Here is a 24614-nt window from a genome sequence, read left to right on the forward strand (position 1 = left end):
TTACTTTTGTGATTTCAGCAGGAAATGCTGATGAACTGGAAAGTGAGATGGATAGGTCAAGTGGAGGGAAAAAAGGGCACTAAAATCAAAAGACACAACACATAATAACTATGTGAGACAAATTTGGAAAATAAATAAAAATAGATATTCAAAATAATCATTTTTAATCAGTACAATTTACTGAGATATGTTCTCAGAAGATTTTCTCAGATAATCAAAGTCTCCACCAGGCTGTGGCAAGAGTGAATTACCCTGGAAAAATAATGGGACATCTGTTCATCTCTTCCTGTAAATAAACCAAGGACTGGAACATAAACTGCTATTCCAATCCCATGCATGAAGAAATTAAAATTAACAGATTATCCATCTGAATTTGTTGCCTCTGTGGACCTCCCTTCTGTCAAGAATAGTACAAAAATGCTTCAAATTACTGTATCTGGTATATGAATGTATATTCATCTACATTATGGGGCTCTATAAAGCTGATCTTTAACTTACATATTATTAGTATCATGATGGTCAACACAGGCATAAAGGAAATTTAGAAAAAATTACATGATTGAGTTTAGTAAGTGCAAATGGCATAAAAACAAAAATAAAACCAAAAAGAAACTGCAACATTCACTTACATAAGAAAGCTGGTGTCATGAAGGTGGAAGAGCCAGCAAAATGGACTAGGAGGAGGAATTGACATGGAAAGATGTGAGAGAAACATAAGAAATTTAAAAGAACGTTTGTCAGATATCTTACGAACCCAAATCCCACAACTGAAAAAAGACCAAATAGGTAATAAACAGCTAATCTTGTTTAGAAGGAAAGTCAATTCTCTGTGGCTTAAATTTATAATAAAGGAGAAAAAGGAAAAATGGATGGTAAAGATCATAAATCAGAAGTGAAGAAAATGGAAAAAAAGTGATAGAGGAAGTAAAAAGGGCAAAGGAAAAATTTGTAGTCATCAGAGGTAAGGGCAAGAAGGTTTCTGAAAGTATATTGAGGACATAAAGAATCTTTTGATCCAAATAGAAATGAGTTACTTGTCAGCAGTGATGTAAAAAAAGAGTATTTAATACAGATTTCTGTTCTATACTTGGGACAAAGCCAGATGATTTAGTCACATTTCTGATGTTTATGATGATTGTGAAGTACCGCTCTAGCATCAGCTAAGAAAAATATTAAACAGCATAATCTGAAACTAAATATTTTTATACCATCAGATTAAGGTAACCTACACTTAACAGTGGGAAAGAGATGGCCAGAGATGGCCATACACTCTCATAACCATTAAAGAGAATTTTTAATAAGTCTCAGAGCACTAGAGGAAGTAGCATGAAGCTAGAAACCATGATAGTGTTTAAAGAGAAAAAACAAGAAAATCTGTCATCCTGACATCAGTGCCAGGGAAAATGCTAGCATGACTGATACAGGATTCCACAAAGTATTAAAGAACTATAATGTAATTAGTGTAATTTAATTTGGTTTATGTAAAATAGATCTTGTCAAAGTAACTTGATTTTATCAGTTTATCTCTTTAAAAGGATGTCCCCTGTTTTGTGTTATTGGGACATTTCAGACAGATGAATATAAAAGTCATTTGTGGCCTTTCTTGTTGTCAAATAATAATCTTATGTCATGGAGATATCATTTATTATACCTCCTTTACTCTGATCAGCCATTTTGTTATGGTATTGTTCCTGGTTACCTTTAGCTCTCCAGAAGACATCTGTCTACTTTAAGCAAATAGAAGAGAAAAAGTTCTTTGCTTTTGACTGAATAAAGAAAACAACCTAAAAGTCTTTTATGGATAGCTACATGTATTACTTCTTATTAGAAAAAGCAATTTTCTACTTCCTTGAGACATTTGATGAGACTTTTGTTTATAGTTGGTTTTAATACTCATCATGGACATACTGTTTTTCACCCTTTGCCCTGACCAAATACAATTTCTTCTGAAGTACAGTGAAAGGTACCTATCAGAAAACATACATTTATCTCAAGTGCTTATTAAAATAACTCTTTTTAGTGATGAGTTTGTTCTCTAGCACAGCAGTACAAAGCCACAATGTAGTGGTCTGCTGATTCAGATTTCCTGAATGTAACCTGTGGACATAGCACGTTTTGTAATGGGTATATTTCATGCTTTATTGTAGTTCCTTCATCACTATCACAGTCCTTAGAAATCAACTGATTATACAGGAAAATCAAATTCAGGTTTTGTTATGCTTTAACTCCAGCATGCAACTCAGCACCACATGGCCACTTGCTCGCTCTCCTCAGGTGGGATTGGGGACAGAATGGGGAAAGTAGAAGTGTGAGGACACACAGGCTGAGATACTGACAGTTAATGAGGTAAAGCAGAAGCCGTGCACACAGGCAAAACAAAACAAGGAATTTGCTCACTGCTTCCATGGTGTCAGCTACACTGCTTCCATGGCAGGTGTCAGCTACTCCCAGGAAAACAGGACCTGTCAAGTGCAGCAGTTCCTTGGGAAGACAAATGCCATCACTCCGAATGTCCCCCCAGTTCCTCCTCCTCTCTCCAGCTGTTATTGCCAAGCATGACACCTTTGGGTAGTCTGGGCCAGCTGTCCCAGCTGTGTCCCCTCCCAGCTCCTGGTGCACCCCTAGCCCCTCGCTGGCTGGGCAGCGTGCCAGCCTTGCCTCTGCGTGAGCACAGCCAGCAACAACTACACATCCATGTGTTATCAGCATCGGTCTCATCCTACATCCCAAACACAGCACCATACAAGCCTCTACAAAGAAAATTAACTCTATCCCAGTCAAAATCATGGCAGGTTTAATTCAGATGTCTGGCATTTTTCATCTTGTTCCAATGGGTTTATAAAGAGTAAGATGTGCTAATTAAACACACATTTGTGAGTGCTGATTTAGCCTCTTCCCTATTCTTTTCATAAGTAACTCCATCTCTCTTTGCTTTCATTTCTTTATTTGCAAAATAGTATAATGGTAAAAGTGCCTGTTTCATAAGATGTCTGAGATTTGTCTCTGTGAAGCGTTATATAAAATGTATGTAAAATCATGTCTATTATTATCCTTATTGTTACTCTGAAAGTCTGATGACTACATTGAAGGAATTCTGACGCCATACTTTAGACCCACCTTTTGAATTCTTGGATAATTCAGACTCTTTTCCTTAAAATGTAAGTGATATTATATTTTACCTGCTACAGCCAGAACAAAGAAACACTAAATAGTGAGATAGGATTCAAAAATTTGGGAAAAAAAAAAAAAAAAAAAAAAAAAAAAAGCTTAAAAATTTCTAAAGTAAGATTATAACATATATTGAAAATTTTGATTTTACAAAATAGTCATAGCATTTTATTCTCTTTGAGATCTTTACATGGGAAGGAAAAAAAATTAAATGACCTCATGTTTTTCTCTGACTGAGAATCAGCACCAGAGACCCCATGAGTCAGGTTGTATATAAACATGCAGTGAAGATACAGTTTTTGTCTCAAGATTCTTATCTTTCAAATGTACCTTTTACAAGGTAAATTACTCTATATTCCAAAATGACACTGGATGTGTCTAATCAAATAGTACAGTACACAGCCAGCTTGCTGGACCATATGACAATAAATTCATTGGAACTGATATAAATGTGGGTGGTCAAGCGGAGCATATGCTGAATCCACAAATAGCTCAGTCCTTCAAATGAGTGAATTGCTGCCACAAAGTGCCTGTTCTATCCTTTACCCTGCAGAAATGCCCTCCCTGCAATCCATCTGTTTTAATGTTACTTGGGGGTTTCTCATGAGCTGTACAAATATACCCTGAATTTCATTAGTCCAAACTCATACTTTGGGCAATGGTTGAAATCAGTTTATGTAGCAAGAATATTCACTGATCTGGCTGAAGTGTAAGAAGCTCCCACAGAAAAGACACAGATAAGAAGTGGTAGATCCCGTTTCTTTTCAGTATCAAGCCCCACTGTACTAGATCAGATCTTCTTTCTACAAGGATTTAGCAGCTTCATCCTTTTCTATGAAGGAACACAATCAGGATCAAACACCTGGCTGTAATTTTTTCTTTCAATTGAATCTGTGGTCAACAACTCATTCATTGATGGGCATGTCTAAGGATTGATTTTTTCCCCTCCTGCTGTCATCTCATTCACTAACCTAATCACGCAAGGATATTTTCATTCTATCTTCCATTCATTCCTGATAACAATATTGAATCCATTATGATTGGCTATAATAAAATATACTTCAAAAATAGTCACTATCAAACATTTCAAAGGGATCTTTAACTATTTATGTGTAAAACATGACAATTTGTCAGGTAATTTTTAAGTTTCATATCTCCTGGTTAATTTCTGTATGTAATAGCCCTTCATTTTTATTTTTAGGATTTTATTTATTATAGTAAAAGCAAATTTCTTTTTTGTTGTTTCCTGTATTTCACTTAGATAGCTAATACTATAAGCTTCAGACATGAAGTCTAATTTTGTTTTCTAGTAACTTTATCATTCTAATTTGATGGTTTGCATTGTAAAATCATTTTACAAATAATTTACTTAGTTCCAATCTTAGGCAAGAAAATAATTACTGAAAATCACATTCCACTTTTTTTTCCTCGTTTAACCCTTCTATGGTAAGTTTGATTAGAATTCAATTAAGGAGCTTTTCAGCAAAGTGGAAATCACTCTTTAAGCCAGTCATGCACTCAAACACTTTAGTTTATGGACTTGAATTCAGAGAAGGCTCTTTACATATGGCAGGCCTCATATACATGAAGCTGACTGAAGTAAGCAGAGATGCATATGTTTCTATCTGGAGCTACAGTGCCTTACAGCAATGAATGTTTTATCAGATACATTGAATGTGAATGATATTCGGAGATAAAATATCTGAATATAAGTGTAAAAGGTTGTTTTACACAATCTGACCTGATATTTTCTGATTTAATGCATGAAATTTAAACATTTTTTTCCAAACCTGCCCTCTATTTATATCCATATAGTTACACCACTGAGAACAAAAACATGATTTGCTTCTAAATATACTTGCAGCAACACTTATTTGACCCAGTATCTAAAGTAGAGATACATTGAGACTCCCAAGTAGATCTCTATAATGAGGTGAACATGACCCCTGGCAGAATTCTCAAAAGAAGTAACTCTCTCCCAGTACTACATTCCCTCTGGTCCTTAAATTGAGAGAAAGTGAACAAGAGAAAAAGTAGTTCTTGAAGACAGCAACCACCTAGAGAAGGAGGGGTGAGAAATCTGGCAAGGAAATGACCAAGACAAGAAATCAGGAGTGAAAGAAGAACAAATATCTTCTCTATGCTTCTCAACATATTTGTGTTCTTAACCAGTACTGCAAGCTCACTCTCTTTTATTTATTTATTTTTCTGTATATCCCCTGTAAAATGAATCAATTTGAAATGCAGATTATAGAAACCTTATCTTGCCAATGGTTTCCTAAAAAGATTAAAAAAATTAATAAGCCCAGAAATCTTTCTTTCTTTTATGTATGCCAAAAGTAACACTAATACAAACTACTCTTTTATGGAACCTAGAAACATGAATACTACCTGTAGCGGTGACAATGTGCCAATCACACTCTCTTCCTCTATCAAAAGTGGTCCATGTCTGAGATAGTCTCCATTAATACCCTCTGTACCTAATGAAAAGAAAGAAATTACATCTCACTTTACCCCACTGGCTTAAGATGAGGTGATTAGGTCCCTAAAAGTGCTAATTTTTCTTCAGTGGTTGTAAAGAAAATCTAAGAAACTGCCAAACTGCCACAGGCGTCTAAATTTATTCAGATTAATGACAATCCAGAGAAATGCTCCTCTTCACATGGAGGAACAGAAATCAGGATCAAGCTCTGGAAAGAAACTAACCTTATTACTGAAAATGCAGTCAGTGGTAAGTATGCTACAGGTGTATTGGCCACAACAAAGCAAAAAGTAAAAAAAAAAAAAAAAAAAACCTGGTAGAAGTTGCTAAATTGCAGTAGTACAATACAGGTATAGTATTTGGCCACTGATGTTTCCTGGCTAACAAAGGAAGATAACAAAAATGTAACTTCATTGACTCATTTGCATCCCCTGATGAATCATACCAGAGTTCAAGGGGGAAAATAACATATTCAGCAATTTTTGAGTGAGTCTTATACAGATGAGCCAATGTGACTCAGACATGGTTATATAACTAAAGTGTTCCATAATAGTGAAAATTATTTTGTGGTCTTTTAATATTCTGTGTGGGTTTAAAAAAATGAAATGAAATGAAATGAAATAAATAAAATAAAATAAAATAAAATAAAATAAAATAAAATAAAATAAAATAAAATAAAATAAAATAAAATAAATAAAGTGTTACTTTTAGATATGGCAGTATGCACATGCACACTTACATGAAAAACAGAAAGAACAGAATGTGAGTCTAAATATGAAACATAAATCCATGGCAATGATATTTGTAGCAGGTGAAGGACAGAACACTAAATTGCTATTAAATAAATCATAATTTATTACACGTGCCTGTATTTGGATGCCCAGTTAAGTACCTAATTACATGAAAAATGCAATTGCCATGTAAAGTGATGTTAATTTTCAAACACACCTGCTGAGCTTAGGGTTGTCATTCAGGTACATCCTCAGTTGCATGCTGTTGTTCACCACCTGTGAAAGATATTTGCATGCCTGTCAAAAGATTGGCACAGGTTATTAGTGAGGAAAACCATGGCATTTGCAGGTTCATTGGGCAGTCCCGTAGTATATCCAACATAGATGACAAATTTCATTACAATTCCTAACTGGAGCTCTGGCAGTGCAGCTTTTTGTTTTGATGAGGGCATGAGCAGGGAGAGACCCTTTCTCTGCTCAGACTGTAGATGCCTTTGATTTCTTGGTTTTCATCTCCAGTTGATGAGTTCTTAGCTATGCTTACCTATATTTTTTGTATTCTTTTCTCTCTTTCCTTGACACATTCTGTATGCCATTAGAGAGCAAAAAATACCGCTAGGATTTCTATTCTTAGTGTTGGTCCATTTGCTTTGTTGATTATCATCCTAACTGTCAAAGAAGTGAAATGGCATTGCTTTGCAGTACCTGCACTCCATAGTACTAGCATGCACATTGTTCTTTGTTTCCTTGACAGGTAGAAACTGTTTCTGTTTTTCCTCATGAATGCTTTATGTGTGATACCAAACAGCTCATGGTGACAGCTAAAACACAGCAAGCGGCACTAAACGACACTTCTCAAATGTATTTCTTTGCCCTTTCTTCACATGGAAGATGCTAATAAGACTCGAGACTCTGTGTGTTTTTTCATGGAAAATAGAATCTTTACTGCTTAAGTATCTGTACACTCATGTAAATATGAAAGATGACAGAAAGTTTGTTCTGGGAAGATTCTCTGGTTTAATTTACTGCTTTGGCTTTAACATATTACTAAAAAGAAATTTCTTTCTTGGACCAGCAGTAATGTTTTCTTAAATATTTGTCTAACTCATTGTAAACTGCAGGCAAAAATGTTGAGGGAATGAAATGCTATATGGCCTGGAAAGTGTCAGATGGACAGGGAGGGGGACAGGAAAAAAAAAAAAAAAAAAAAAAAAAAATAACATTTATTTCTAAGGAACTGAATTCTAAGTGTTTTAAAGAGGACTTTGCAGATGTTCTGCTTTGGAGTCTAGTTTGGTGAAATACCAAAAGTCGCAGCTGATAGAGGATTTCCAGAGATATACATGGATTAGACAGACTGCAAAGGTTTCTTTTAATACTTTAATACAGTTAAACTTTCAACAGGCACCAGGTGGCAGGATGGTTCTTGCTGGTTGGAGCTGCACCTGTTGCCTGAGCAACTGCCTTTCTGGCCTTCTCCTCCCCACCCAAGGGAGTTTGTCCATGGGAAGACATCAGGCAGGTCACTGACAGCTCTTAAGCTCCCTGGACAGCTGATTGCTGGACAGCCCAGCTCTCTCTAGCTCCATATCAGTGCTCAGAAGCACAAGTGGCCAGAAGTCTGGCAGCAAACAAGAAACTTCTGATCTTAGTCTCACAACTTTTTTTTTTTCTCCCAACAAATGTTGTCTGACTTTTGTATTTTTAATTTATTTTTCAATTCTTTTTTCGCAAATGTAGTTGAAGTGGAGTTGACATGACCATGATGAGGGATACCCACCACAACTACCACAGCTTTCCAGCAAGCTTCACAAAACATAATCAGAGCCTGTATCACCTCTTTCCCCCAAGGGTTCCTGTGTGTCTCTCTGTGATATTATGCCATCACCATTAAGTGGATGACTTAATATTTCTCTAATTTTGACTGGAGAAAAACAAAACAAAACAAAAATTAGCATCTCTAGATTTTATAAAACAACAACACAGCTATTTTTTTTCTTGTTGCCCTTTTTATTTTTTTTTTCATACTAATTTTGTCTTCATTTACCGACAAAAGCTATTTCTCTCTCCAGAATGCACTTTCATGCATTTGTCATTCTCTTAACACTCTCTATGTTAAGGCCTCCGGATCTTCAGCTTGGTACCTCAAACACAGATGTCCAATGGCCTGTGTAGTGGTCTGCAGGCATGGTGAGACATTTGAGCAGCTTATTCTGCCTATTCTGGAAATATAAGCCCCATGCAGCGTCTTCAGAGACATATACTTTGACATGAGGTCCTGGCAGTGCAAATTATTATTTGCTGTTACCTTCCTGGGTCAGCCTGCAATTTATTCTTCTGAAGCACGTTGTGCTTTTGGCCATGCTGTAGAAGATGAGGTGATGACAGTGCTTAGGATGTTGATCTTTAGGTGCTGGTAGGCAGGCAAGTAGACAAAGATGTTGGCAGCAGAAAAACAGTTTAAAAATGACAGTGATACCAATGTCTTTCTTCAAGTTTAGCTTGCAAAAAAAAATGGCTCTTTGGCATTCATGGAAAAATCAGCTTTCCTTAGTGTTGATGCTACAGTTCTGGAGTATATGGAGAGGTACAGGGCCTCCTTCAGACTGAGGGGCAAGTGGATGCCGGGGTTCAGCTCTTAGTCTTGGTCATCAAGGTTTCCAGTTGGAAATCTGACTTAGTGTATCTGAGCTCCCTTCTCACACACACTGGTGCTGGGAAGTTGGTGAGGGGAGCAAGGTATTTCTGGTCTGAGGCATGGAAATATGGATGTGAATTGGGAAGTGCATGTTCCTGGTGGGTCGTAATGCTGGGCATGACCCACAGAGACTAGACAGCACAGTGAACTCAATGCCCAGATAGCACCACTTTTTTTTTTGACACTTTCTGTTTTTGGTCTTCTTTTATTTCACTTTGCCTTACACTACCAGCACCACAAAACCACGTAATAAAAAAGTAATAAAGGCAAAGAATTGTGCTTTCTCCAGTAGGAATTATCTGACTTATAGGTGTATGAGGTGATCCAGAAAATTTGTGAATATACCCATACAAGAGTTTCCTGATGTAATGTTTCAGACAGTAGTTCTCTCCTTTAAATTACAAATGCAGTCTTAAAAAGCTACAGAACGAACACAGAGACACATACACATCCATGCATACCTGTGCATGTATAGAGATATATAAAATACACACACAAACTCAGATTTATTCCAGTATATGGCTATGGATTGAATTCCAACTGACTGAATATGACAGGAGAACTCCAACTGAATTAAATGGAGGCTAGTTTTGTGCATGTATTTATACACAACAGAAGATATGTGCATGCATAAGACAAATACATTTCATAATTAAAATCTGCATCTATGAATGAAGGTTTCATTCATAAGTGGGTATATATCAGCTAAGTAGTGATGGCTCGATCATATTATTTTGTTGGGCAAAAATAAAATTTTCAATATCTTCTTAGAGTGATAGCATTTTAAGTATATTCTTTCTGTCCATTTATATACTAGCTTCACCAAAAGCAAATAAATTGAGTTGCAGGTAATGCATATGCTGTTTACATATGTAATCCATTTTCTTTTTGCTTTTTTCACACAGAGATTGAAAGATTTGAAACAAAGGGAATTTGCTCGAAACGTGGCTTCAAAGTCATGGAAAGATGAGAAGAAACAGGAAAAAGCACTCAAGCGGCTCCACCAGCTCGCAGAGTTACGGAAACAATCAGAATGGCAAGTGTTTAAAACATATTACATTTTAATGCCCACTTTCCTCAATCCCAAAAGAAATCTCCAAATTTTTACTCCTACACTCTGTAATGGACAGAGATTGCATGTATCATAACCTGCTTTCAGCTATCCCCAACTCCTAATGTTCCTGTTCTGTAAACCATAAAATTGAAAGTCCCTGAATTAATTACATGCTATTTGAGGGTGTGTGTTTTTCCCTCCTGTAACCAGTTAATCTAATCTGTTCTGAACTGAGTGGTTTGGAGATGATTTTATATCACCATTTTACCTTATTAGAACTGACCCATGTAGATTAGTATAAATGTCTTATCATTTTGTAGTAAGCTAACATGAGAGGAAAGCCACCCTTTTAACACTGGTCTGCTCGTGCCTGGTCTGCGAATCATTTTCATTATTTTCAATATACTGAGATTATTCTCACAGTTTCTTTGTACACTAATGGAAATATCATTATGTGAATGGAAAAAAAGTAATTAAGTCAGTTAAGTTTACCCAGCACTGTTAGTTCTATTGATGCATATCAAGATACAGTATGAAATTTACAATAATAAAGCCTTACATTTGAGAAATCCCCTTTGTTTAATGACACTGAATGCTTCAGCAGAATAGATTGCTAACAGACCAATTGTTTATGTTAATCTATGACAGTAATGAGTTAATTAGATAATTAAACTGGCATCCTTTTTAATTCATATCAACTTTACAGTACCCTAGAAATAATAACATTGAGAGTTTATTATACACTCATTTTGGCCAATGTAATTGCTTTTAAGTAATCTGCTGAAATATAACAGTTTAGTGTTAATGTATCACTTTTATGGTTACAACTCCATTTTCATACAGTTCTACTGAAAAAAAAAATGTAACTGCCTGTGGAAAAATGCCTTTATGTCTATGTACTTGGAGATGTAGTTTCAGATAGACTGATAAGATCAATAGTAAAAAATCAGGTCTGAATGAGACAGGAAGGGAACAACTGGGTCTGCTTAGAGAAAGAGCTACAAGTCCCATATCCATTACAGAGAACCTGGAAATACAGCATGTGCCATTCCTGTTGTTAACGACAGATGAATTCAGGGATGGCTGAGATGTGCAATCTTGGTTGTTGTTCAGGTAAGACAGAAAGTCAGCCTTGCTAGGCAAAAGTTTGTGCACACACACAACTGTTATTGTCCCTGAATACTGTGTCTCAGGTTCCAGCAGGGTACTTTACAACAAGCTAATACAATCTGACAACAAAATTACTGTTAATCTGGTGCACAGAAAAACTGCGGAAAAAAAAAAAAAAAAAAAAAAAAACAACTTTATTTTGCTATTCCAAGGAGACTTTCAAAAAGATCTCTTTATATACTTTCTACAAGACAGAATTCCTTCCTGATGTACAAATAAGGGTGGATTTGTATCTTCTGGTGCTGTTTGTGGCAAATGCAAATTCGTTCTCAGATATGCATATATATTCTCTTACTCTGAGGTGACCCTACCCCAGGGAGTCTTTATGTTGTTCCCACTGCTGGAGATCAATGCTTTTTTATAGCACTTATAAAACATGCTAGCCTATTTATAGATAACTGCTATGCAGATCTGGCAGTTGTAATTTACTTACAGATGTTTAAAATATTTTCTAATTTTTAATCAAACTCTTTACTGAAGCTGCTTCCATGATTGTTTCATGTATGTGAATTGTAGGCTTTGATAGCAAAAGTAGATAATTTATCTAATGAAATGCATGTTTAAAATATTACTTTGAATAACATTTTTTTGTTGGCTATGTACATCTCATCTCTAATGGAAAAAAAACAGTAGTCATTCCAGTCATTCCATACATTTAAACATCAATTGAAAATAATCAACAATTCACCATGTTTGTTAAGTTCTCCTTAGAATACTTTGATTTTTGTTTAAAAGTGTGGGAAAAGTAAACCCCAGATATAAAATCAGAGTTTAGTGGAAAAATAAGAATGTAATTAATTGAAATAAAATACAGGAGGAAAAAATACAACAAAGAAAGTCAAATGGTGTTTGATAATGAGAGTGCTGATGTTGCCATTAATATTGATGGAACTCCACCTTGTGTCCTTTCCCCCACCAATGTTTGGAAATAGTATTAGCACTAATATCTCTGAATATTTCACAAAATCATTTATTGTGGAATAATATAAAGGTAAAATAAAATTTGCTCTTTAACCTACACACACACATGAAGCAAGCAGAATACTGCCTTTTCTGCTACACAGGCTGATTCTGCAGATGTTATGGGTGGAAGTGTCTTATGAGTGGCACTCTTTTACCAAACATGTATTGCCAAATGTGTGTTCTATTTTAATTTAGTTACTTAATTAATACAACCGTGTTTTTATTTATTTTCTTACAGCATCACTGGAAGTGGACCAATGCTTAAAGCCCCCAGATTAGTCATGGAAAAGCAGCAGTCGCCAGATGGAGTCTTCCTATACAAGGGTGGCACGGTCACAGCTGGTCCTCAAAGCACCACTGCAAGTGAAGGACAAGGTTTCTCCAGCAGTATACTAGAGAAACAGCAGCTTATCATAAGCAGGCACCATTCACCTACTGAAAGGCGCCATGTGCTTCGAAATCAAGTCTCACATGTGTTCCCAGATAGCACCAATGCTTCTCAAAGAGCAGGGGTGTCTTTCTCATTTTCTAAAAAAGCCCCTTTGAAGCTTGAGTCCTCAGCATCAGTCTTTAGTGAGAACTCTGAAGAAGGAAATGATTGTAGTGAATCTCCCAACCATAAAATAAAGCAAGCTCTTGAGGGCTGTCGTTCTGGCACATTTTTGGAAGAGGATATAAAAACAGGCCTGGAGAAAGGGCCATCTATTCCACAAGACCAAATGGATAACAGTGCACCAAGTCATGGAGCTGTGAAACTTAAAATGCTAAAAGAAAATGATAAAAGTAGCGATAGAGAAATAGAAGAAAAGGTCGGTGTTCATCCTTCATTTTCCAAAGTCAAAATACAGCTTTCAAATTTGGATTTTTCAGGTTCACTTAGAGAAACAGATCAAGAGAGTAAACTGAATGAGTCTGAGCAATTGTTGGAAACTCTCATTTCACCTTCATGCCAAGCTAACAGTTTTTGTATACAGCCAAACACCTCCAAGCACAGCAATGCCCAACTGTCTGACCAGTTACCTGAGCTCCCACAACAGCAGCCAGTGCCTGAGCTGACATTTTCAAGCAACATTAATGACAGTCCTGGGGTGGTAAAGAGGGAAAAATCTTTGGAGGTTTCAGAAACCACAAATGGAAATACAGAATTGCATTCTAGAGAGACTGTGGTTAAAGAGGCTAAGCCCCAGGAATTGCCTTTTCTCCACGTAGTGAGCAAAGATGGCAGCACTGCTCTGCAGTGGCCCACAGAATTACTTTTGTTTACAAAAACTGAGCCCTGTATTTCATACGGCTGTAATCCATTGTATTTTGACTTCAGACTCTCTTTAAATCACAGAGATGGTAAACAGCATGAAACAAACAAAGAAGGCTGTAAAGAGTACTCTATAAATAAGACTGCAGATGAAAATGAAGCCTCAGGTTTAATAAAACATAAGCAAATGTCAAATGAACAAGATAATCAGTTGTTGAAACCAAAGAAGATGAAAGGTTCCCTAAATCCAAGAAAGGCCAAGCAAAAAGCTGAGTCAGACATAGGGAAAGAAATAAACAAAAATGGTCAAAAGTATATTTCAGATTATTTGAATGAAAATATACCCAAAGTGCCTGCTTACCTTGATGTCTCAGAAAAGGATTATATGACAGAAAAAGGTCTTCATACAACACCACAGAAAAGATCTTTAAAGCATCATTTCCATAGCTGTGAAAGAAAAAAACAGAGCATTAGAAATGAAAGCATTTCCTTTTCTGCTTTTATGTCTAGGATTAAAAAGACTAAAGCTGCAAAATGTCATTTAATTTATTCTGAAGAAAATCACGAAAACCAAAATGACTGCAGATCCATTCAAGATGTGGCCAGCTGCAGCAGTGACATAAGTGACAGTGGAAAAGATTCTAGTGGAAGTTTCCTTAGTTATAAATCTGGTTCGAACAGCAGGTATTCAGAAAATGAAGAAAGTGGAAGTTTTACAAGATGCTGGAGATTTCCATCTCCTCAAAAGTCCTCCTCTGACAGACATTCCAGCTATTCTGACACTTCGGTTAGCAGTACAAGTACTTATATGAGCAGTTCCTCTAGTCCCACATCAAATAATCACAGCAGAAATCATTTGTTTTTTTGTTGCAAAAGGAAAAGCAAGACAGCTGAAAGGCACAAATGTAAACACAGAAAGCACAACTGTATTTTTACTTCTGATGATGCATATGATAATTATCTTTGCCATGTTAGAAGTCACAGAAGTAGAAATTGCACACAGAGGGGCACAATTAAATATCAAAGATGTTCAAGACATAAAGTTTTACACCGCAGAGATAGATCTAAACACAGCAAATGTAGACACCAGCATTTTGGCAGAGTGCACAGTAGAAGTAGAAGCTACAATGGCTCCAAAAGTTCTTCCACCACAGAATCAAGAAGCAGCGAGAGCTCATCTAGCAGCAGAATATCAAGAGGTAGTAGCGCAGGGTTCTTCCCAAAAGAGACTGATAACTGTGAGAATAAAACAAAAGAGGATGCAGAAAGAGATTCTAACACAAAAAGAGGAAATGATGGAACTACACATTATGAATTTCTGAATGTAAACAGCCAGACAAAAAACTTTGATACCCGCTCTTCTGAAACCTTGGAAAAAGACATATGTGGAAAAAGAAAGTCACTGACAGCCAAGTTATTGTTGGAAAGAGTCCAGTCCAAGAAAACCCAAGAACAAATGCGTGATTCAGAAAGATTTTCAAACATTTGTGGTATGGAATTAAAGGATCTTTCACGAAGTCACTTTGCAGTTCAGTTTTCATCATCGGTAGGTGACACGGCAATGTTACCTTTGCCAGAGAAACTGCTAAGCACAGGTAAAAATGACATAGATCAAAATGAAAGTCCATTGGAATGCAGTGTGAAAAGAAACAAATCTGAAGCTTCAGAGATAACCAATGTTGCTTGTTCAACGGGGACTGATTATGATCATTGTCTTTTTAAAGACATCATTCAAATAGGAACAGGCTATCAGAGCCCGAGCGTAAAAAGGAACACAGCAATAAAGGAAAAATCCAATCTCTTCATTAATGAAGTTCAACCCTTTATACAAAGCTGTGACCCAGTACCAAATGATTTCCCTGGTGCTTTTTCCTCTAAAAGATATTCTGTTGTTGCTAATTCAACAGAGACCAAAGAAGAACTACATGATGTAAACATGGACTCTAACCAGGCAGAAGGCAGTTCAGACTCTCTTTGTGATAATGCTATGCAGAACTACAATGACACAGTAAATGAACTGGAAGTGTACACTAAATCCATCTCCCCTCCTTTCACACAGCAGCCTATAACATTCTCACCAGAAGAAGTAGACAAATACAGGTTGCTGCAGCTGCAAGCCCAGCAGCATATGCAGAAACAACTTCTGTCAAAACACCTGAAAGTTTTGCCTGCCCCAGGACCAGCTGCCTTCTCTGCAACACCAGCAGTTCCCACCATCCCTGTTCAGCAGCATGCTACTGTCACCACCATCCACCATACACTGTTGCAACGCTTTGCTGTTTCAGCATCTGTACATCCCCATGGTGGCCATCTCTCCCTGGCACACCTCCATCCCCTCTCTCAGGCACATTTCACCCCTATATCACTTTCTCCGTTAGCACCAGCCCTCATTCCTGCCCACCCTGCTCTGCTGGCAGGACACCCGTTGCACTTGGTCTCCACCACCCCTACTCACCCTTCCCCACTGAACTTCCCCATACTGCCACATGCTGCTTACATCCCAGCCTTATTTACACCACACATGAATGCAGCCACACCTCCTGCTATACACCCAAATCCCATTGTTCATCCGTTATTCCAAGGTCAAGATCCCCATCATCATTCTTGCTCTAGCCAGACCCAACAGTTACCTACAATAAAAGAAATTTTTGGTGTTTCTAGTTATTTAAACTAGCCCAAACAATTGCACCATGGCTCCAGAAACAAATTTAAAGAAAAAAGATATCCAGTGTTCAATCATGTATCTGAGGGAAAATCTACTGTTTTACTGTACACAATGGCAAATATTTTAAAGTACAAGTGTTTTCTGGCTGCATATGAATGTTGATTTGTTTCTCATATCACAGTATAAAAGCAGTTATAAAGCCTTTCCTGATACCATCTCAAGAAATACAAGGTCCAGCTAATGTCATTCTGCAGAAAGTTTAGAAAGAATACACTGAAGTGGAGCCTGTGAGTGTCAGTAGGACCACATCAACCAGGCAGAACAGGACAAAGAACATCAACAATGACAGGTGATTTTCAAGCAATACAATTTAAGGTAGTACAATCTTGACACATCTCAAAGGCTTGCTTTTATGAACATGTAAACGGAATAGTGTAACGTTTGATCTGTTTAAGGCCTTTCAGAATGAGCCAAAAAAATAGAACTTGGGACCACGTGTACCTGGTTCTCTTTCCCAGTCATAATTTGGAGAGTCTCATAATGGCAGGTGATGAGTTAACATTGGAGGAACAGGGTCATCACAACATCTCAAAGTTACTTTAGTGATCTTATTGCTGGGATATAATACTTGGACTGTAGTCTGGCCACAAACACATAACAAAAATATTTCCTTAGTGTAGGGGGTTCTTTGCTGTCACAGACTGATAATTTTCTCCCTAGCCAGGCTTCCAAGAAGGCAGGAGAGGGAAAATGATGAAACCAAGTTCTCTGGCATTGCTTGCTGTGGCTGTTGCACAAGGTATGTCAGGTTTGGGAGCAGCAGCCCAGAATTTCAATTCAGATAGTGTTGGCCTTGAACCTTGGACGTCACTGGCCCACAAGGTAATTCTTTCTTGCCAACAAAGCATTGACGTGCTGGAGAGAGTCTTGCCCAAAGTACATGTAAATATATTTCACCCCTTTCACAGATAACATTGTCTGGTTTTACAACATCACAATGAAATTCATAAAAATACAGAAGTAAAATTTTGAGCAGAAACTGGTTTTCCAGGTCAAGTCTCATGAACAAGCATGTCACAGTTCTCATAAGTACAAGGTATACTGAATCTAAGCAAACATGCCAAGTTTCTAGCATGGATTCCCAAATTTTGAATTTGCAAACTGAAGGTTTGCTTGCATCTAACCTTCAGGGTAATGCGTAGTTGAAATCTCTTTGAATGGCATACTTTGGATATTTTTATAATGTTACTAACATAACATGGGATATTTAGCAAGAAATTAAGATCATAATTGTGGCTAGACTATGGACCTGCCTCCCAATATAATTGGACGTTGAAGTGTCTGACAGACAATACCTGTTTATTTGGATTTGAAACATCTGAAATAATTTCAATTCATTTGCAATGATGTAATGAACAATTACTAATAGATTTCAGAATTGATATAAACCACATTGTAAATGTTTGGAAGATTTTATTCCATTACATTCAGCTATCTGAAGAAGCTGAGAATTGCAATTAGGCTCAGTATTTAAAATACAACTTAGGACCAATTTTCTGACTTAGTTTTAATCAAACTAAATTGATCCATTGCAGTAAAATAGAAGTGTTTTAATTTCTAAAAGCAGCTGCTTCAGCATAAACTGGTATTATGCCAAATTTTTTGAATGTGTTTACAAATTGCAATAGCTTGCTTTGTAGTTGATTTTCAAAGTCAAAGTTTCTTTGGTTGCTTAACATTTTAGCCATCAAAGAAAAACTGTTAGACAAAAAATCTGGAGACTAAATAGAAGCAAAATATTTTGTAATGAAAAATAGGCTGGTGAAACCAGATCCTATCAAATGTCTTTTGGTTGCATTCCCAGCTGATTTATTCATTTAATTAACAAAATTGGTTCATGATAATTTGGAGTTACTTATCTTTATGGTTTAATTTTTCTTATTTTAATTGTCGGGATTTTTTTAAATTTAAAATTATTGTTTCATAATTAAGAAAGTCAGATATGTGTTGTTTTGTTTTGTTTTGTTTTAACATAAAAAATACATATCGCCACGGTTTTAAAATTCTACTTTTTTTTTTTTTTGCTGAAAATCTGAATTTACATATTATTTACATACTTTTGAAATCTGTTTTCTGTTAATCAAATATAGCTCACTGAATACAACTTATCAGCTCTGAAAATTAGTACTCAGAATGAATTCATTCATCTCAGAGTGAATTCATACTCTCAGAGGATCATTTGGAAAAAATAGTTATAATTCTGTAGAAACAGTGTAGAACACAGTCAACCTGTCTTCTAGAAGAAGCTGACTGAACTGAACAGCCCCTACCACCAGTTCAGGGCTAATACCAACCTCAAAGATGCATTTCAAACCACAAAAAAATACTAAATAAATAATAATAAAAAAAAAAAAAAGCCAATTTGCTGGCACAATTTCTCTCCCATTCAAGATAAAGTGACATTTTTTATTGTCTGTACTAGTACGTTTGGATCATAAATGGTTAACACTGAGAGGAAAAAAGTGATAAAGAAATCAGACTGTTCTCATATTTAATACATATTTTTCATTATTTTTTCTTGCAGATAACATTACTATTGTAGAAATTCCTACAGCAAAAAGCTCATCAAATGAAACTTAACAACATCCTAATAAGTAGATCATTTATGGGAAGCATACACATTACCCTTAATGTATGTAAAATACAATGGGATTCTAGGACAGAAACAAATCATAGGATATCTACTCATCATTATGTATACCAGCAAGGATGATCTGGTAAGGCAAATGAATAGACAATAAAAATTGAATTTAATTCATGGAACAATAGGAATTAGGATTTTGATAGGTGTAGAGGGGAAAAAAAAAAAAAGAGAGATTAAGAAGTGACTGAAACAACTCAATAGTAAAACAGCAGTCATTGACTATCAATGAAGAGAATGTCCAATAGATTTCTTAATACACAGAAGGGATTTTCTTGGAGAAATGTAATAAAATTATCAGCACAGCTGAGATGATGTATTTGCTCTACTTGCTGACATTTTATTTTTCATCAGTAATATTCTTTAAACATGCATCATGTTTATTATTAAAAGCGTAATTGAGCCTGATGGATGGAGCCATGATACAATTCTGATTTTAGTTATACTAACTTTTAAAAGAGTTACAGAATCCTTGTGGTAAAGATATATACACTCAAAGTTAAATAACTGTTTTAGCTTGATTGTATATTCTTCATCCATAATCCAAGAAAATAGGTCATCCATACTGTAAAATTCCAATAACTAATGTTTCTTGAGTTCCACAATGATGACAGGTTTTTTTTCTTTTTTTTTTCTTTTATTTTTTCTTTTTTTCCCATAACTGAGGCACTTCTGGAATACATTTAATATGTATATTTGTTGCTCAAATTTGCATTAAAATGTCATTTGACCAGATTGATTTTAAAAGTGTTAAGTTTATATTTAAAACTGGATAATACTCTGGCTAGTATAATATGTAAACTAGTAATTTTGTTTTGTATTCTCTGTATAAAGTGTTTTATATTATACAGTAGCTAAGTGAATTGCACTATTGTACATGCAATGCGGCTTTTTTTTTAGGTTATTCAAATAATTCCTGGGAATGTAGTTTAATGCAATAATATTTTTTTTTTTCCAATAAAATGGCTTACTGGTATAAAGAGTGTCAGTCATGTATTTTTAATGTAAAGCATACCAAAAGGCAGCAACATAATAAAATGCAGAATGATGCAAACATATTCTGTATTTTAATCTGCAAAATTGAAATGCATTTAATTTATCCCTGTGGCTATAATTCTGAATTTCTTAGAATGTTTCCTAAAGATTTTAGTATGTGTTACAAAAGTCAGTTGTTTAAATTGAACTGAAAATAAATATTCCTTTAAAAAATGATTTTATCTATGTGTTTTTTTACAAGCACTTTTAAAGGAACATCTCCCTGGATATTTTTATACACTAATCAGTTTAGAATTACACTCAAAACTCACTTGTCAGGTTCCCCACATAATGCATTTGAGTTATGATTCTTATTGCTTGTGTAGAAGGTCCTTTGGTAAAGAAGCTAACAGTAGCATCCCAGAAGACACTCTATTCTTTATTCAATTTTTAAACATTCTTTAAAACTTATCTTTGTTATGATAACTATCTTCTCTTTAGTCTATGATTTCCATTTTACCTTGTATTCTTCCAGTTTGTTTATTGTATATTTTTTCTTCTATCTTTTATTTATACTATAAGCTCTGTGATGGAAGAATTTCGGTCTTCTTATATAGTTACTAGCTTTGGAGCCTCCCAGCTGCTGTTGTTTTACTAGTAATAATTTTAAGACTCTATATAGTCATCAGTAGATAGTTTCAGAAGTTTCATGTCTCCAGATAAGTGTAAAGGTTGAGGTAATGGAATAGCATGAGTTTGCATGGGTATACACAATAGATAAAACTCTGTGTTTTGATTGTTGTGTGGCAGATGTCATATTCCTTCAGGTCTATTAGCATAGCTAGAAATAACTTAGCTAATATCTGGGACAAAATTAATCTGTGATGCAGTCCCACCTGATGACTCAGACATTCAATAAAATCTTGAAATCTCAGCAAATCAACATTAACAGCATTAATTGTTACAATAGGTTTAGGTTTCCTGTTGAGATCTGATCTCATCTGCCTGTTGCTGAAAAAAAATAAAAAAAATAAAATGTGATACTGCTTTTGAGTATGATATGATATGTGAAGAAACAAAGTTATTCACACCTTCTTATTTGTGGTCAAGCTAGCTACTTTTCCCAAATGGCAATGTGCATGCTCATTCAAATAAGCATACACTGTCACTCACGTGAGCATGTTCTTCATCAAGTAAAGCTCATTTTATTCTGGAAATCTTACATACATAATCTGGGCAAGTAAATGTCGCCCTTTGTTAAACCTTGAATTCCTGATCAACTTAATAGTTTGAGCCTAACCTGTTTTTATGTGTATGTCTATACCATGATTCATCTATTCAGGCCAAACCTACATTTGGGACAGTTACTTCATTGAAAATCAAAAATTAATGTTTTCCAGAACTGAAATGTATCTTATTACTTGATGGAGAGTCTTTATGGAGAAAACATATATGCTTTTTATTTGACTTAATAATGGAAAACTAAATAAAGCAGGTATTTAGAGACTCTATTGTACTGGGTCTGGCTGAGATGGAGTCCCTACAGTGTTACAATTCACTGTTTAGTCCCATGATCAATTACATCAGCAGAGCTGTAGAAGGGAATAGGATTGAGATACAGTGGGGGAAGAAAGGAGAAGAGCAGCACAAGAAGGGAGTCTGTAAAATTACTAGACCTATTTTCTTCATAGATGATGTTTGAAAACCTGTGTGCCCATGCAATATCAGCAAAATCATTCCTTCACTCTGGTGGGAAGTCTTTCACTTCAGTGATTAGCCTTATTATGTAAATACAGGCATCTTAATATAAACTCTATGTAGACATAAAGAATAAGTGCAGCTCCTAACATTGCTCTTACTAGAAACTCAGTACAATGACACAAATAATGTGTGAGGGGATAACAGGGAATCTGCAAGTCATTGAACTGACTTGTTGAGACTGGGGAACACTGATGTGATGTGCTTGAAGGTTTCTCAGCCCCAGGGCTAAGAGGAATTAACTCATGAACATTTCAGGACAAATTCTCTCTCTGTCTGCAGCACCATCAGTCTCAGCCTTAACTCACCATTCAATTCATCTATACATGTGTAGGAGTTTTACAATACTTCTCATTATCATTCAATAAACACATTGCTTTCTTTACCAGAAAACACAGAACATATATGTAAATAGCCAATTGCAGAAATTATAGGCAGAAATAAATCTACAGTTATGGTAATGAGTATTTATTCTAAAGATCTACTGATTAAAAGTGTTTTGTGAATCCGTTTAAAAGTGCTTTTGACTGAGAAGTCAAAAAGTAGATACATGACTGTCTTAGAAGAAGAATCTGGAAAAATTCATTTTTATAACCTATCCATGAACCCCTCAAAATAACAATAAGGACAATAAGCTAGATAGACTTTCACAAAGCAATGTAAGCAGTTCTGTTGTGTCTACTTAAGTGCACATCTAAAACTTATACTGCACACAAAAATCAATATTTCATTCTTATAAACTGATAAACTTTTTAGATGAAATAAATTTGCCATTTGCAAATCAATAAATTAAATATATTTATCAACTTTCTATATAACAGTTCAGTGTACTCCAAGCAGTTTTTGTTGTGCAAATCAACAACATTAATAAATAAATCACTGTGAATGAATTGAACCAGTTAGTCTCAGACAGCTGTGAACTATTTCGATATAAAGCAATGTATGAACAAAAATTATTGAATTATATTTTACTTTCTTGTTTTTGCAAGTAATTTATGGAGCAACTACGTTCTGCAAAACCCTAGTGAGAAATTCTACAGAATTTAATAGAAATAGTTATGTGTATGCATGTTTGTGGGATGAGGGTGTGTTTTCTTAAGGAACTACAACTGCGTTTAATAGAAACTTTTACCCCGACAAAGAATTCCACATGTAAATCAGAAAAGGGAGGATGTACATGTAGGAAATCATTCCATTTTTTTTTTTTTTTTGTTACCGTAGTAGTAGAAATTCTTTGCTTTCAATCATACCAGATCATATAAAATCTCTTTAATCGATGCTAACATAAAAGTTCCCTTCTTTTCCTGTCCCTCACATTTACCAAGTGTCAGTTTCTGAGGAAATGCTTATCTGTGAACTGTCTACATTACTATGAAGTGGGAAGTCCTACCTTCATCAGAGAAGCTGAAAATACTAGAAATGTTTGAGCTGAGGTGCATGACCACAGGTATGCAAAACTCAAAGAGAAAGCAAAAAAAAAAAAAAAACAAAACAAAAAAACAGTACACATTGAGCTACAGTTTCTGAAGGATGGGATCGTCTTCTCTTCTATGCTATAAAGAAACCTGTGCATACATGCTAATACACCTATTAAAGAATCAAGTCTTCCTTTTTTCACTGGGCATACGCAACTATTGGCTATAACACTTCTCATCAAGCAATACAGTATTGACACAAGACTGTCTGGGAAGCGATCCTTTTTGAAATGCTCCATTTTAAGTCCTGTTCCATTTTCAAGTGAGTTTGCTTTCTGCAGGACTGGAGCAGCTATGGGATTAAAGGTAGAGATGCAGCTAGTGTTCACAAGCTTACATGTTCATAAGGTTAATTCAGGTTCCAAATGAAAACAGCTGGATCTAGAGATGGATGTCCAAGTTTGAAAAACTTAAGCATTTTAAGAGAACATTTAACTCTAAATATTGTTAAAGTTGCTAGTTCTCAGCTGGGACAAGTTTCCTGCTCACACAGAAGGCTGGATTTTTTATCTTATCCATAGCATGCAACCAAGACCTGCAGTACAGAGGAGAGATTTCAGGGTTCACTTATATCTCTCTTCCTGAGACATTTTAGAAATCGATTGTGAAAAAAAATTGACAATTAAATGAGATGACCTTTGGCCTGCTTTTTAGTTTACTAGTAATTTCTTGAAAGGTTTCTGTGACTTAAAATACTTAATTGTTTTACTAATATCATCTGTAATTATAGCACTGATATCTACTGCTGACATATTACAGGTTTAATCCTTAGCAAAGAGCTTTCACCCTATGAGTCTCTCTCTCTTGGTTCTGTTCTATAACTGTATTTTTTCAAATGCTGAATTCCCTAGTTTTATTTTTCTTAAATAATGTGTTAGATAAGCAGTTCTTATGTGATTATTACAGGAAATTATATGGGTTAAGGTGAAGTATAATAATGAATCTTATTAGAGGCTATCGGAGCTTATGATTTGAAAATAATTTTATCTTTCATCTCAGTGTTGCTGGCCCCCACTAGCTTTTCACAAGAGAGGCTCTCAAATGCTGTGGGCCAGTGGGGGTGCTGAAATGGAAAAGCAGAAGGAAGCAAATGAGCACAAGGGCTGTCTGTGAATGATAAAGGTAAAACAGAAGACACACGCAAAGCCTGAAGAGCAGTGTTGAATTTGTTTGACAAAGAGTAGGCTGATTCCAGAGAGTGCAGAAAGCACTGAGGAAAGTTATTTTATAACTTTCTGAATTACTTTATAACTTTTTGAATTACTGACATCAATAAAATTAAGATAAAAAATTCTGGTAAGTTTATTATTATTTATTTTTATTTTTATTTATTCCTGGTAGGCTGTAACATTTTCCAAGATTATACATTTTTTTCCACATCTGCTCCCAGTCAAGTCTGGAGACAAGCAGGGCAAGATAATAATAATAAAAAAATAATGAATAACTGTACAAATGTTTCAAAAAATACACAAAAAATATGTTTAGCTTTTCAGTGAACATTAGGCCAGTTCTTACTCTGACT

The 24614-nt window shown here is 35.5% G+C and overlaps 1 protein-coding gene across 1 annotated transcript in view; it reads left to right on the forward strand.

Annotated features, from left to right (window-relative positions):
- ZNF804B (zinc finger protein 804B) overlaps positions 1–18599 on the forward strand; it is a 239849-nt gene extending 221250 nt beyond the window's left edge. The window contains exons 3-4 of the mRNA XM_068673904.1: positions 9985–10115; positions 12505–18599. Coding sequence (XP_068530005.1) covers positions 9985–10115; positions 12505–16192 — 3819 coding nt within the window. The 3' untranslated portion in view covers positions 16193–18599. The remainder of the gene's footprint in view (positions 1–9984; positions 10116–12504) is intronic.
- Positions 18600–24614: the final 6015 nt, after the last annotated feature.

The sequence above is a fragment of the Anas acuta genome, chromosome 2 (genome assembly GCF_963932015.1).
Source record: "Anas acuta chromosome 2, bAnaAcu1.1, whole genome shotgun sequence".
Lineage (NCBI taxonomy): Eukaryota > Metazoa > Chordata > Aves > Anseriformes > Anatidae > Anas > Anas acuta.